This window comes from Pterocles gutturalis, unplaced genomic scaffold (genome assembly GCF_000699245.1).
Source record: "Pterocles gutturalis isolate BGI_N339 unplaced genomic scaffold, ASM69924v1 scaffold22939, whole genome shotgun sequence".
Classification (NCBI taxonomy): Eukaryota; Metazoa; Chordata; class Aves; order Pterocliformes; family Pteroclidae; genus Pterocles; species Pterocles gutturalis.
Genome location: NW_010136377.1, coordinates 42,001 through 57,365, shown reverse-complemented (window position 1 = coordinate 57,365; position 15,365 = coordinate 42,001). Strand labels below are relative to the sequence as shown.

General features: G+C 35.8%; 1 protein-coding gene across 1 annotated transcript; it reads left to right on the top strand.

Moving 5' to 3' along the window:
• Positions 1 to 1,134: 1,134 nt before the first annotated feature.
• Positions 1,135 to 13,585, top strand: GUCY1B3 (guanylate cyclase 1, soluble, beta 3; the record flags this gene model as incomplete). Its single annotated transcript, XM_010082282.1, has 9 exons — positions 1,135 to 1,365; positions 2,771 to 2,887; positions 3,712 to 3,845; positions 4,676 to 4,873; positions 6,714 to 6,951; positions 7,784 to 7,924; positions 9,093 to 9,247; positions 9,494 to 9,620; positions 12,963 to 13,585. Coding segments are annotated over 9 exons (1,365 nt in total), but the record flags the coding sequence as incomplete, so codon positions are not given.
• Positions 13,586 to 15,365: the final 1,780 nt, after the last annotated feature.

Here is a 15,365-nt window from a genome sequence, read left to right as displayed (position 1 = left end):
ATCAGCTAGCATGGCTGACAGTTGTGGAGGAGAAATATTTAATAAACTAAACTTCTTAGGGATCAAGTGCAGTGTTTGTGCTTATCCATTCTGTTTTCATATTGTAACTGTCAATTTCTGTGGTTAGACTATGTTTAAAGGGCAGAATCAGGATGCATTAGAGTCTTTTTTTTGCTTCAGTGGCTTTAAGATAAGACTCTACATGAAAGTAGAATCAGATGCAACATGTTCCAGAAAGTTGCCACTAAACAATATTGTGTGAATAGAATTGTTCTGTTCCAGTCATTAAATCTAATTAGGTTTGAGAAGAGGTGAATTTGGCATCTCAAGGTAAATTATGTTATTCTGTTAGTTGTTAGCTGTAATTATATTGCAATACATGACTCTCACTGCGAACAAAATAATCCCTATTAATTTCATATTTTTTATTTACTTAGAGTAAAATTACTGAAGTGTGAAATGCTATATTCAAGACACTTATTTGAAATTTGACTGATGTAGATGACTCTGGTTTTGCTGTGATTTCTTTTAATATGGAATGCAGCTTGGAGAAGATTGTCATTGCTTTTGTTTTTATCTGTTGGTCTTGATCTTGCTTTTTTTCCTGCTTGACTGTGTAAGGACTGCATATTCAAACATCTGCGCCATCCACCCTTCTGTGACATGCCCATCCGCTGATCAGCACTGTCTGCTGTTGTGTTATAGACCTTGCAAACAGCTTCCATCAAAATAAGGATTCAAGTTGTCTGTGTAATTCAAGACTTGACACATGTTCATTCAAGGGGAGGGGAGGGTCCTGTTTTCTGGCAGGTACAGGTAAAAGCAGGCATAACCTGAGCCTTGCCCCCTGATTTCAGGATGTGCATTTGAATCAGGCTTTATAAATTGTATTTGAGTGATCTTCAATATGCTGGGCATGCGAAGAGCAACTGTGGCTAAGCAAAGGCATAATTATTCACCTGGAATTCTAAAGACTCTAAAATCAGAAATACTTGTTAGAATATAGTATTTTTCAAGATACAAATATCATTCTTGAATCTATCTCGCTGCTCTAAATGTATTTCTGTCCTCATACTAGCATTCCAGTTATCAATGAGTTTTCAGGTTTTCATTTTTTCCCTTTGTTTTTTCTAGGTTATTCAACAGAGAAATGAGGAATGTGACCACATACAGTTTTTAATTGAAGAGAAAGAGTCTAAAGAAGAGGACTACTATGAAGACCTTGACAGATTTGAAGAAAATGGTACCCAAGAGTCTCGCATCAGTCCCTATACTTTCTGCAAGGCCTTTCCTTTCCACATAATATTTGACAGAGATCTGGTGGTCACACAGTGTGGCAATGCTATATACAGAGTCCTTCCACAGGTTAGATGATTCTCATGCATGAATAGTCATAGAGATTCCAAATGCTAGATCTTTCACAGGTTTATTTTAAAGATTAATAAAGTAGATTTAGGATTCTCTGTCTCTGCATAAATGTGCAATATTTAATGACACTGTGCTCCTCTTGTTTGAAAAAGGACTGTGAAAATAGCCCTGATTCTACAACAGCTCAGTTCCCTATGGTCATGTCCGTGTGCAGTAAGAGACTAAGCTTGAGCAGAGAAAACCTGATCACTTCCACAATTCAGATGTTAGCTTGATACCCAATTCTTTCTTGTAGCTCACTCCAAGATACATCTGCTATGAAAGTGGATGTGAGACAGTTGGCCTGAGATTCAGGAAATGGTCTTGCCCATACTGTTGTATAGTGTAGCAGCAGCTACAGAGTCTATATATGTATTACTTGACAATAATGTCTTCAAATACTTAAGCTGTCAGATGCGCAATAACTGAAGAGCAGAATAACAGAAGTTGTAGTATACTTTCTTGGCTTGTGCATCAAAAGCATCAGTATTAGCTAAGATGAGCCAAACTGTGTTTTTGATACATGTGTGTACATGTGTTCTGAACTGAATGCAGGTGCTGCAATTTCCTCTGGTTATTTACAGTAAAAGAGTACTCTACTCAGAGGTCCATTTAATGTTATGTATCTGTATATGAATAGGATACCTCAGTTCTTCCCTGAAAGAGCTGACTGTTTCTAAAAATAAGCAACAAATCAAAGCGTTAATATGAGAGAAACAAAAGGTAAGATGATGAAAACATCAGATGATTTTTACAGTTATGTAGGCTAATGTTGCACATACCATGTTGTTTCTGAATTGTTGACATACTTTTAAAATGCAATTTTATGTTATTTGCTTTTTTCTGCAATTTGTTTTTGGTGATTTCTCTCTGAATTTGGCAGAAAATTTTGAAAGGAGAGCTTTGTAAGTAGCTCTGCCAGATTTTTCCTGAGGGCATTTACTGAACAGCTATAACTATTCAGCCTACTGAGGATGGGTATCAGAATCCTTATAACCAGAGTTGATGCTTTGGAGAACAGAGCTTATTGAAAAGGGTGTTTGAAGGAGGTCACTTAGGAGGAAGACACTGGAAAGCTTTTTTTACTGTATAGTGGGAATGGTTTGGCAGATAATGAATGTGATAGTCTAACACAATTTTCCAAAGTCGTCTTGCAGACTAGAATTGCACTTTGAAGTAAAAATACTTCTGAGGTAAATTCCCTAATTTAAAAACCTTGTGTTTTAATGGAGAAATGCATAAAGTATATATTCTCTTCCATTCAGTGTTGTTATCTAATCAAACTGAATATAATTGCTCCATGTATATATTTTATTATAAAACATAAACTTTTTTTTTTTTTTTTTTTTTTTTTAAATTCTAGCTGCAGCCAGGAAATTGCAGTCTGTTGTCAGTTTTCTCCTTGGTTCGGCCTCATATTGATATTAGTTTCCATGGGATCCTCTCACATATCAATACAGTCTTTGTACTGAGGACCAAGGTAACTAGACAATATTTGCCTGGCTTGTCTTTAAGTATGCTTTGTCAAGATAAGAAGAAGTGTTGAAAGCTCAGAAGTCTTCAGAAAAAATTCTTTGCACAGTAGTATGCTCAGTCCCTTTCGAGTCTTGAGCCAGGAAAAAGTCACAGGTGTGAATGCATGTGTAGCTGTTAAGTAGAATGCTTTATAGGGATGGTGAAGTACATATACTACATGTCTAATGCTTTGTTTGCAAGGGGCCAACCCATTATATGGCATTGTACCAATGTAGACAGGCAATTACATTTACTTTTGCTTCATAACAGTATGGGAGGCAAATATGAAATGTGTTCTTGCTTGGACCTATACATTCCTATGCAGTTCTATGTCCTGTTTCTAGAGAGGGCAGGAGAGGAGGTGTGTGGTATGAATGAGTGCAGAATGTAGAGTAGCACCTACTATGTCAAAGAGCTTGTTTATTTGTAGAAAACTGTACCTGAGAGAAACCAACAAGATTTCTTAGAGAGGCTCCCAGGCACAGATAAGAACTTCATACAATAGGCAATACTTTTGTCCAACTATCGTTAAGAAGTGATGCAGAAGAAAACAAGAAGTTGTGAACTTAAAGAAAGATACCATATATTATATCTTTGAGGTAGCAAATCACAGTATTATAATATGAGTAGTGTATGGTGTTCAAATTAGAAATCAATTGGGTTTTAATGTAGGCTCTAACTCTATTCCAAACATTCTGACTGCCTTCATAGTGAAGGCACTTACGTACATGGCCTTGTGCGTAACACACGTACCATTGCCCTTATATAATTGTGATTTTTCATCACCAGGAGGGACTGTTGGATGTGGAAAAGCTGGAGTGTGAAGATGAACTGACTGGCACAGAAATCAGCTGCTTACGCCTGAAAGGGCAAATGATCTACTTGCCTGAAGCAGACAGCATTCTCTTTCTTTGTTCGCCAAGGTACTTCAAACCTTAAGAGTTCTGTAATATTGATTTTCGTTTGACAATTACTGATTTTAAGAACACTTATGAGAGCAGTACTACAGAGATTAATTGGTTCAAATATTGATTTATTTTATTTTGATGTGTTTACACTAAAAGAGGGAGGAGCATTTAAACACCAGAACTTGACTTATTGTTAAATAAGTCAATACAACCATTTGGATGCCCTGGCCCAGTTTGTACAAATGGGAATTCCTATATTTCCATGATTTTTGGCGAGTTTTGTGCTTTATCTCTTATACTTGAGAGTGCTAAGAAATGTCACAATGATTTGGTTTCCTATGTGGATTCATATATTTTTGCAGTAGTTTTAATATAATAGAGCAGTGATGATTATAAAGAAGTGGTTGGAATGGGGGACGGAATGGAGGGCTTCTTTAGCTGAGAGCATGTTGAGCTAACACATCAAATTAACCAGTTATGGTATGTTAATCTGATGCATAAAAGGGATGAAGACTGAAAGTGGATTAAGACAGAAAGGGAAGAGCCTACCTTAATGTAATGTCACTTTTATTTGTGTACTTACTGAAGAATGTGCATTTGATATGTTAATGGAACTCATCAATGAGAATTCTCTATTGAAATGCAAAAATTAAGAGCCATGTGTTAACATGAATAAACACAAATAAGGTATTTCATAGAAGGGATATGTCGTACTGCTCACCACAAGTTCGGAAGCATATTGTTTCTTCCGTTATTCAGCAGCCTCTGCTATTCATTTGAGTTTTAAATGCTCCTTTGGCAAATTTAATTGTACCTGTATTATTATGTATTTGTCCACATTGCAGCGTGATGAACTTGGATGATTTGACCAGAAGAGGTTTATATCTGAGTGATATTCCATTGCATGATGCTACCCGTGATCTGGTTCTTTTGGGAGAGCAGTTCAGAGAGGAATATAAACTGACTCAAGAGCTTGAGATCCTCACTGACAGACTGCAGCACACACTGCGCGCACTGGAAGATGAAAAGAAAAAGACAGACACGTAAGAACCAAATCCTGATTTTGAGCTGAAACAGTCACAGCAATATACTATTTATAGCTATCTTCTTCAAAAAATAACAGAGACTTGGAAGGAATATAAGAGATATTCAGAGCTGATAATTTTAGAGTCAAGAAAGAACATTTTACTTTAATGCCTCATAGGGTATTTCTTTATTTAGATTGTCAAATGTCATCTGCAATCCAGACTGCTACATGCACAGGTGTTTTGATGGCTCCTTCCCGGATAAGGAAAGTTACAAGAAGTGAACTGACAATCCTTTTTTGCTTTGTGAATTACCTGAAACAGTAGTTTTGCAAACTTTCTTACATGCAGTCCCTGTAGCCAAGATGAATTTGATGAATGCCCAAATGCTACTATTTGCCAAGAGTTCTGTAAACCAGCTGTAGACAGACCACTTTATCTTTCTGGAGCACCGTGCTCACAGGTTAATAGAACAGAAAAATATATCTTATAAGCCTTGAAAATAGTCTGTGTAAAGATGAACTTTTGCAAATAGGCTAATGCTATGAATTTGATTTTATAGTTACCTGTAGAAGTGGATTTGGGACTATCTAGATAATACTACTATCTACATGTAAGTACATAATAATAAAGCATATACATTGGGCCCCAGATCCATTTCTACAGGTGACTGTAAAATCAAATTCATAGCATTAGTGTATGGCAGCGCTGCTCAAGGACTACTGGCAGGTAAATTAAACTGAAGTTTGAGTGACAAACAGCATGGGGCTGATGGTTGACTCTCATTCATAAAACATAGTACCCATCTCTGTAATAGAAGAATTTATGGTGGACTATGCTTGTTTAGTTGTTTTGTTGTACTATGATTTCTATTTACAGATTTTTTTTTTCTGTAGTAGAGTAATGGAAAGTATTGTAAAAAGTCTTGAAAGGGATGGATGGAAGAGTCAGAGAGAAAAGAAACAAAAAATATTTTTTCTATTAATTCCTGTTGACTTGCTTTATAAAGTAATTTTATCTTCGGGAATTCTATAGTTCTTGGCAGCTGCTGGCACAGACAGTGTCAGTTACTATATCATGTGCCAGAATTATTCACTAATTATAACTCATGCAGTAGTGAACTTGCCAAAAATGCAACTAATGAGGGTTTGTGCAGGAGGCTGTGTACAAAATGATGCTCAAGATTTGTGAAACAGCTAGAGATTTTCAGCTTGCCCACTTAGCTGTGTAAGGAGGGAAATACACCTTAAGGCAGCAGTTAGAAAGTACATGAGAGTAGGGTGAAGCTGTGTGTGTGTATTTGGATTTTATTTGCATAATTTGTTATATGAACAAGTGTTACTATGTCGCATAGACTATTAATTAAAAAAAAAATGCAATACACCCTAAAAGCAGCATTCTCAACAGAAGAGGAGGCATTTAGCAATGCATGAATTGATCAAAGGTGGGAAACTGATCTCTTCATGGCCTTTTTTGCAATGTTTATGGTTTTGTGAGCAAAATCAGATTATATGAGCTGAGGATATGGCAGAAATGCTTAAGCAATAAGCAAAAATTATCCAAGACACTATTAACAGATCACGTCAGAAGAATTAGTAATATATGCCTCATTTTGTTAGTAATTTAGATGTATTAGAGGGCTTGAAATGTCATGGCTTTAAGTATGCTGAGGTAGATCAGTTCCTGTTTCCCAAGTGACATATTCTTCAGTAAACATCTTTTATATTGCTCTTTGATGATGCGAGTATGTTACAAACCTTATAGGAGATACTAAGTTGTATTTAAAGAGGGCTGATGTAAAGACCTTTCTCCACATTCTTTCTGTTTTTCTTGTGCCTTTCTTTTCTTACACGTTTAGATTACTGTACTCTGTTCTACCACCCTCAGTGGCAAATGAGCTGAGACACAAGCGTCCTGTTCCGGCTAAGCGGTATGACAATGTGACCATTCTTTTCAGTGGCATTGTTGGATTCAATGCCTTCTGTAGTAAACATGCCTCTGGAGAGGGAGCCATGAAGATTGTTAATCTCTTAAATGATCTTTACACAAGATTTGATATTCTGACTGATTCACGAAGGAATCCATTTGTTTATAAGGTAAGCAGAAGATTTTCAAAATATTTAATCTGTGTCTTTTCAATAATTTTCTACCTTGTCACTCTTCCGTCCTTTGGATTTTAGGCTTTTTTTAAAAAAAATATATGTTCTCAGTCTTTGAACTGTGTTACCTGATATTACATAGCTAAAGAAGAGTATGCTGTGTATCTCTAAATGGGTGAAGGAACATAAAGGGCTTAGTTCTCAGCAGGATTTCTGCACAGTCACTCATTAGATGGGTATATAAACTGCTTCCATGCTTAGCAGATGTAAACACTTACACAAGCAGTTTGTGGTTCTGCTAACACTGTGCTTTAAGTTTTTCAGTCACATATCTGGGTCTCACAATTGTAAATTGTGACATGTTATTCAATGTGGATTTCATTCCTTCATTAGGAATGAGGTGTAGTTGCAGATGTGACTGGTAGCAGGTGGAGAGAGATATCCCATATGTATGTACATGTGTATGCTAGTGTGTTTATATGTGCAAGATTCAGTCCTAGCTTTTATTTGAAATTAATTTTATGTTCTGTACCAAGTGAATCAAAGGTATGAGTCAGAACCAACGTAGTGCTCAGTTTCTACAGAAATTCAGAAGACCTCAGAAGAGAGTCTCAAGTTCACACAGTCACAGTGTAATTTCATTTGCTACACTGTGAGCATACAATAAATTCTTCAATAACAAGCAGAGGTGATGGGAATTAGGGTGATCTGAATGAAAGTGATGGGAATATATTTGAAAGGACAAGCAGTCTTGAAGGAAGCACTATGTCCATTCTAGTACTCTGAAGCCTGTGATAATAAAGTAGTTTAAAAATTTATATCTTCATAGGTGGAAACAGTTGGGGACAAGTATATGACAGTGAGTGGTCTTCCAGAGCCTTGCATTCATCATGCACGATCGATCTGCCACCTGGCATTGGATATGATGGAAATAGCAGGTCAAGTTCAAGTAGATGGTGAGCCTGTGCAGGTTAGTAAATGTGTGGGCTTGAATGAAGAGCCTTTTCTTTGAGACAACGGTAATGCTTTGGAATATGGTAATGCTCAAGTCCCAGTCCATGCAAGCTTTGTTATTGTTAGATTTTGAGACTGATATCTGCAAATAATATGAAGACTCACATGTAGATGTGACATGTGCGGTTCCCAGACCTTAAAATCTAGTTATTGTGCCTAACCTTTTAAATGACTAAATTAGATCACATCATTTGTCTGTTTTCTGAATGTTTCAATCAACAAATTCCCAGCACACATCAAGTACAATTCATTGAGTCTTCTTCATCTCAATGAACAGAACAATATTCCCTCACTGATATTTTTGGTCATGCTTCAGATTGTCACGTCAACATGAGAAAATATTGCATTAAAAAGAAAAGTACAGTTCCATAGGCAGTGATGGCAGTGATTGCTGGCAACAATGTAGAATAGGGGAAGTTCACTCATTGTGGGATTTTATGAAAATGTTGTGGCATTAATACAGAACTGGGGAGGCTACATTGACCTGTCCTCATCAGGAGGCTGTGAGAGCAAAATAAGTAATTAGTGTGATGCATATTTCTATTTATATGAATGTTACTGGTCTAACACCTAGTTTAGATCTGTGTACTTCGCTTTGTCACTGGGAAAAGAAGTGAGAAGGTTTGATTTGGGACTTTAGAATAATTGTAATGTGCTGTAAGAATGAGCTTCTTCAGACCCCTGTCCTAGCTCTTGAGCTTTTAAATGCAAGATACCACAGAATCACCATGATGTTTCCTCTGAGATACATCTTTTTTTATTGACCTACACCATCCATTTCTGCATCTTCTGAGCACTCATTAAACACAGACCTCCAGAATATGCCTCTCTTTCCACTTTTTGTTAATTTCACAGTACATAATAGCAGCATGGCATGGTGCATGTTGGAAAAATACAGAGTTTGTTCTTTCATGTGGAAGGCAGAGCCATGACACTGCACTACAATTAAAAAAAAGTAGCACAAAACACAAAATGCAAAATGCAAGGCTTTGAAGAAGCAGGAGTGGTGCATTGAAAAAATAAACCCTGGTATATAGAAATGGCATAATACCTGTATTTAGTCATAAGCATCAGATTGGTTATGTTGACTTTGAATATTCAGACTTATTTTTTTCTCTCTAAAGATAACAATAGGAATCCATACTGGTGAGGTAGTCACAGGTGTTATAGGCCAAAGGATGCCACGTTACTGTCTCTTTGGAAATACTGTCAATCTAACAAGCAGAACAGAAACTACTGGAGAAAAGGGGAAGATCAATGTCTCTGAATATACTTACAGGTGAGTGATGCAGTATTTTTATTGGTGTTAACATCTTAAAAGAAATCACTTTGTCAACATAACATCAAAGTGTCTTTGGAGTTGAAATGACAGGACTCCTGCAAATATATGCAAATATAATACTTCTCTAGCTTTGACTCTTATGCTAATTTGCTCACATATCTATAGCATGTTTAATATTTTCATACAGTGTGTGGTGTGCATGCATAGTACATACATTTACATGTTTTTCTCTTTCAATTTCAGGTGTCTTATGACTCCAGAAAATTCAGATCCTCAGTTTCACCTGGAGTACAGGGGTCCAGTTTCTATGAAGGGTAAAAAAGAACCAATGCAGGTTTGGTTTTTATCCAGAAAGAGTACAGAGACAGAGGTATGACTAACCAGAGTGTAATTTTTTTTTTTAAACAAGGCATAAACATGACAAATTTAATCTAAACCACTGAGATCATTTGCATTCGCAAAACTAAATGTTCCCTAGAAAAAATGAAGAGTTTTGTACAACACTATTTCATTAATGCATTTACTGTCTTGACAGCACATTAAAGTCCTTTATTATTTATCTTTACCGTTTGTGCAGTCCCTGAAAGAATACTTTTGTATTTTAAAAAGTCCTTGAGGGAATGCCAAATGTTTAAATATTTATATCTCTTTCTTGCGGATTTCTCCACAGTACTAGATTTTGCAATATAGTGTCCATTTATGTTTAGCTGACATGTCTGATTATCAGCACCTCAAAATTCACCATTTGCTTCCTTACAGTGAGTGAATAAATGTGTCTTCAAATATTTAGGCAACAGTCCAGCAACCACTTGCAGGCAGGTTCACATCTAGTGTGTATGGTGGTCTGTTAATCCCAGGTGGATCTGCTTGTTCAGAAACTGGTGCATGATAGAAGCCTTGCTTTAGAAATATGCAGGGTGAATACTGTTTCTTCAAAGTGACATATGAGCCTAAATCCTTTTCTCAAAATGATGTAGGGTAAAGCTCTTCAAGCACTGAGTGCTCTTTAAGCTTATGCCTCAATTTCAGAAGTCTGGGCATGTATTAACCAAAATCTCATTAAAAGCCAATGACATCTAGACTCACAAGTGTGCTACAGACACTTAATCAGGTTACAGTATGCCAGCTGATCTGCCATAGCTGAGCAGGTGCATGCGCTCCACCCATTGCCAACAGGGAGAACAAACAAAGGGTGAAAGTAGCTTGAATTTTGAACTGAAGTATTAGAAAAAGAAAGAGTACATTAAGATAATGTATTTAATCTTAAAAATACACTTGGCTAAAATAATGAAAGTCATCAGTTACTTTGGCTGAAATAACTCTTGTAAGTCACAGGAAGTTAATTACGCGTCTAAATACTCATGTGCTTCTGAAAATGAAATTTCAGCTGTTAAAATTTTTGGGAAATTTAGGAGATCTAATCTGGATTTATTACCACCGGTACCCAAGTATACGAATACTGACTTTTTAATGGTAACTCCCAGTATTAACCCCCAGTATTAAACTTCAGGTGAGACCCTGTACTTTAGCTCTCCTGAAGCCTGTATTTTAGTATATATTACTTACAATAATATTCTGGCCACTTTTGATAATACTTTTTGTTCTGTATCAAAAGTAACTATAATTTCACATGGCTACTATTCTTTCAAATCTGCAGTTGTATTTAAAATATATTTTAATTAAACACCTTTCACTTTTTTCTGCATTATAAATTATGTCCTATCATTTATAGCAGAGTATATTGTAATTTTAAACGTAAAATTTCAGAGGGGTACTGAGTCAGGTGGGTATTTTCCTTGTTGCAGCCTCACGCATGTTTAATATGAATATAAGATTCAGATAGTTTAGAATTTTAAATGTTGCAATTTCCTTTTAAAGATCTTGTACAACAGTTGGTTTTGTTAATCATCACAGCAGTCCTGAAAGGTAGTTGCTGATACTATTATCTAGTAATCGAGCTTTGTAGAGGGGTACACGAGGGCAGAAATAAACTTGACAGAAAAATACTGTCAGCCTGATTTTTGTGAGCACTTAAGACTCACACTTTAAGCACACTCAAAAAGTCTCTGCAATTTTTGTTAGTTTTTGATAATTCTGAAATTCAGATATACAGGTAATTCTTACAGATAGAAAGAATTACCCCACCACAGGTACCTCTTCTAAATTGTAGTGAGTTTGGGAGAACAGGGGACTAAAATGATACATTCATGTGGTGACTGGATAATAATTTTGTCAGAGGTGATTTTTGAAGTGAAAGTGAAAAAATATAATCCTCTAATCTTTTAATGCTTTTTCATTCCTTGCACAATTTCATCTGTCTATACACAAAAGATGCACTGAGTTTTACGCCTTTAAGATTTTCTGAATTGTTTGCAGTTTCTCTTTGTCTTGTGAAGATAATCTTCCTGTTATTTCTGGCACTTTATAGGCTGTACATAATAGTTGTAGTCCAAAAGCAGAAATCAGATAACCAATTTTTTATGTTTGGTTACCTTAGAGTAATCGCTTTGCTTTAGACAAGGGTGTAGTCTTGGTTTTCTTTTCAGAAACTTATTCTCTCTGACCTTTCAAACACATACGTGCTAATGTACGTATTATCGTGTGCAGTGCCGTTGATTTCAGGAGGACTATTCATGACAATAAATATGGCATGTTAACATATATTCAGAAACTATATGGTAAATTTCCTGAAAGGCCACTCCAGAATATTGCAAGAAGTGGTGTATAGAAGTAAACATGAAAATATTTCTTAAATCATCCTGAAGATATTTTTGCTGATTATTCTTTTACTGTGAAGTTTTCCACTTCCAATCTCTTTAAATCTAGGGTGGTTTCACATCAGCGATGCATTTTCCTTTTAATTTATATCCCCTTAGAGAGTGATTAGTTCAGCATTTGCAAATCTGTCAGGATAATATTTTACCCTGAAGGCCAGTAATTAATATATGGTGAGGAAAGAGGACAAAATACTTACAGCTGGCATAGACATGTGAAACCACGGCTTAAAATATGCTGTCTCTCTGCTAGGCCAGTAGAAAGTGATAGGGCTGGAGCAGCTCAGCATACCTCAAACTTGGCATCTCTAATATCAGCAACCATGAGCAGCAGCTACTTCTGAAAAAGACCTGATTTACAAGAATCAGCATTGGTTTGGAATGCTGCTCCTTTTCCACTTAAAATACATCTTCCATGGTACCATTGCAGCAAAAATTAGACTTGCATCAGAAATATACATAGAACAAAAGCAACTATGACCGATTACTCATTTTGCATCTGCTTGTTTGCATGTCATAAGATTAATTATTACTATCATTATTATTTTAATAGAGGTTCAGCTGCAGCTTCTCTCTTGAGAAACAGATTTTTTGTAAAAAGTAAAGCTTTCAGAGAGCCTTCAATGTCTGACTGCAATTTCTATCATTCCCCGCTTTCGAATAGTTTTCTGCCCTGTCCCCACATTACTGATGGGAACAAGTTAAAAGTTCTTCAGTCAGAGATAGTAGTTCATCAGAGAATGTAGGAATTGTTACATTCTTACATACTAAACACATGAAAGAAATACATGTGTTACCTATGCTGTGTTTTATTATTCGTATTATTTACTGATATTGGTTGCAAATTGTAAAATGTATTTTGTCACTGCATTGACCTACCATGTTGTTGCTTCAAAGAAAATCCCTTACTTCTCAAATTCTACTTGCATGCACTCAAGGAAACAAAGCAAGATGCTCTCTGAGCTGAGGGAAAAGGAAGAGGACACTGGATAGGGTGCAATACTGTCTCCAAATAGGCTGCCAGGCAGTAAGGTTGATTTATGGATGTTATTTCACATCATATCTCCCATTGTTATGTGCAGTACCATTGTCTTTTGCCCTAGTCCTGAAGTCATACTCACTGTTTTTCTCCAGGCTGGCTTGCTATTTTTTTTTTCCTTAATGTTTGGTATTGTTATATCTCTGCTATGAGCATGTATTTCAAGCTTTCCTTTTTTTGATATGCATTTTTTGCATGTCAGTCATGTGGCCTTTCCTACTACCACATACTATTGAATAAAATTTTGTAATGTGCACGCCACAACTAACCACTTCAAGCTGATGCTTTACGTTTTCATCTTCATCTCTGAAGTATAGTGGTTACATGAATCAGTGACATTTCTGGAAAGACAGGTATTTCAGTTGTTGGGCAGAACAATTAACCTGAAGAACTATTTTTAAAAATAATACCTAAAGCAGCATTATAAAAATTATTGTATAAACATTGTTTATCAGATTTAGTTCTGCTATTACTATGCTTCCCAGTCATTTTGTGATTAACGCTTGATGCACTGTAAATTCCCAGTTAGAAAAAGATTCCTCTTTTGATATGATCCTGCATTTTCCCTTTGTAGACACTGTGTAAACATTTTCTATATTGAAAGGGGGCAGTTGTTTGTCTGATACTGCCTTTTCAAGCATGTGCCAATGTACTTCTGATGAAATGCTGTTCACTTGCAATGTATTTCTTATTTATATTAACTAAATTAAGTTGTCATGTTAATAATAGATTGCAGAACAATTTTAGAACACCTGTAGTGCTTTTGGTTTGTTTCTGAAGGAGCCCCCAGAATTGAAAGACATGCTGCCAGGACATGGTTGTCATAGTTGCCTTTAGGTTTAGTCTCTCTAATTTTCAGAAATTATTTTATTCCTTGGGAGAACCTGATAATATTCTAGGTATCATGGCATAATTAAGGGATGTAAAGCTTGTAAGGGGACATAGTACCTTTTATCAGCTGATGCAGTTAGTAAAAATGGAAAAGGTTTCAGATGCCTAGACCTTCCATAACTTCAACATACAGTGCATTTATGTGAATAATATCCATTCTTATGTGACTGGTAAAATAAGATAGTGCAATTACTTTGTGTATAAAAATTGTCTGTATCTAGTATACCTTATCAGCACAGAATATATATGTATAAATGTTTTATGTTAATGTGCAAAAGAAATTGCAATAAATTATTTTTTCCACTGACTTACAGAAATGTTGATATTTTCTTTTTGGTAAAAGCTTTATTTCATTGTTTGATACAAAACCAAGTATGTTCTCCATTCCATAATTTGAAGTCTAAGTTTAAATAGTTTATTGAGCATTGTTCCAATGTTTGCAAATGTCCAAGAGTCTCCCACATTGAGGTATATGGATCACATCTTCAGATCAAAGTAGTGTTCAAAATGTGTAGATTAATGCTACCAAAAATAGTAGATGAGGTCACAAAAATTAATACATTCCTTTGAAACACTTGGACGATATTTAACATACAAAAATTATTAGTTGTTGACTTTGAGCAGGATGTACATGACCAACCAAAGCTCTAGGAATGAGAAATGAAGAGAGGAAGCCATATACATTCCTTGCCATCATCTCCCTGTCAGACAGCAGCACATCCCTGCACTCCATGAGATAGCCTAAAGACACGGGATTTGTGATGGCTGTGGTTGTGCTTTGTCATAATTCATGCAAAAGGGTGTGAAGTAACTGGTTTCTGTGTTATGCTTCAAGCTGATGGACAATCGCATGCCAGCAAACTCAAATAATGCTCTGAGTTTATATTTTACCTTCTTAATAATTTCAAAGTATTAAAGCCTCTGTTAAGCTACTCTGTAACATAACCAGTTTCTTAAAGCACTAGAATAATAGCTCATATATTGTGTTCGTAGAAGAGCTTTTTATCTCAAGGAGACCAGTATGATTTAGGCACTTAAGCACTTCTATTACTAGCACTGCTCCTCACTTAAATGCCACATTCAGCTACTAAAATTATACTTTGATTAAATATTACTCTCAGGTAACAGTTAAAAACTTCTGCAGGTATTTAGTTCTTTTATGTGCGCTCTATTTCCTCTTTCATTTAACTATAGTGATTTACTTTTTCAATAGAAGCTCTCTATCTGAAACACGAGGCAGAGTAATTGCCAGAGTCTGTTTCAAAGGTATTTACAAATGCATCTCTTTTATTTTAATTTTTTTTTTAAGTTGAAACAAGGAGAAGAAAGGGAAAAGCAGCAATGAAATTGCAAATTCTGGAACGCTTAGCTGTTTGTAATCTTCTGGATCATGTGCTTTCCTTTGAATTCA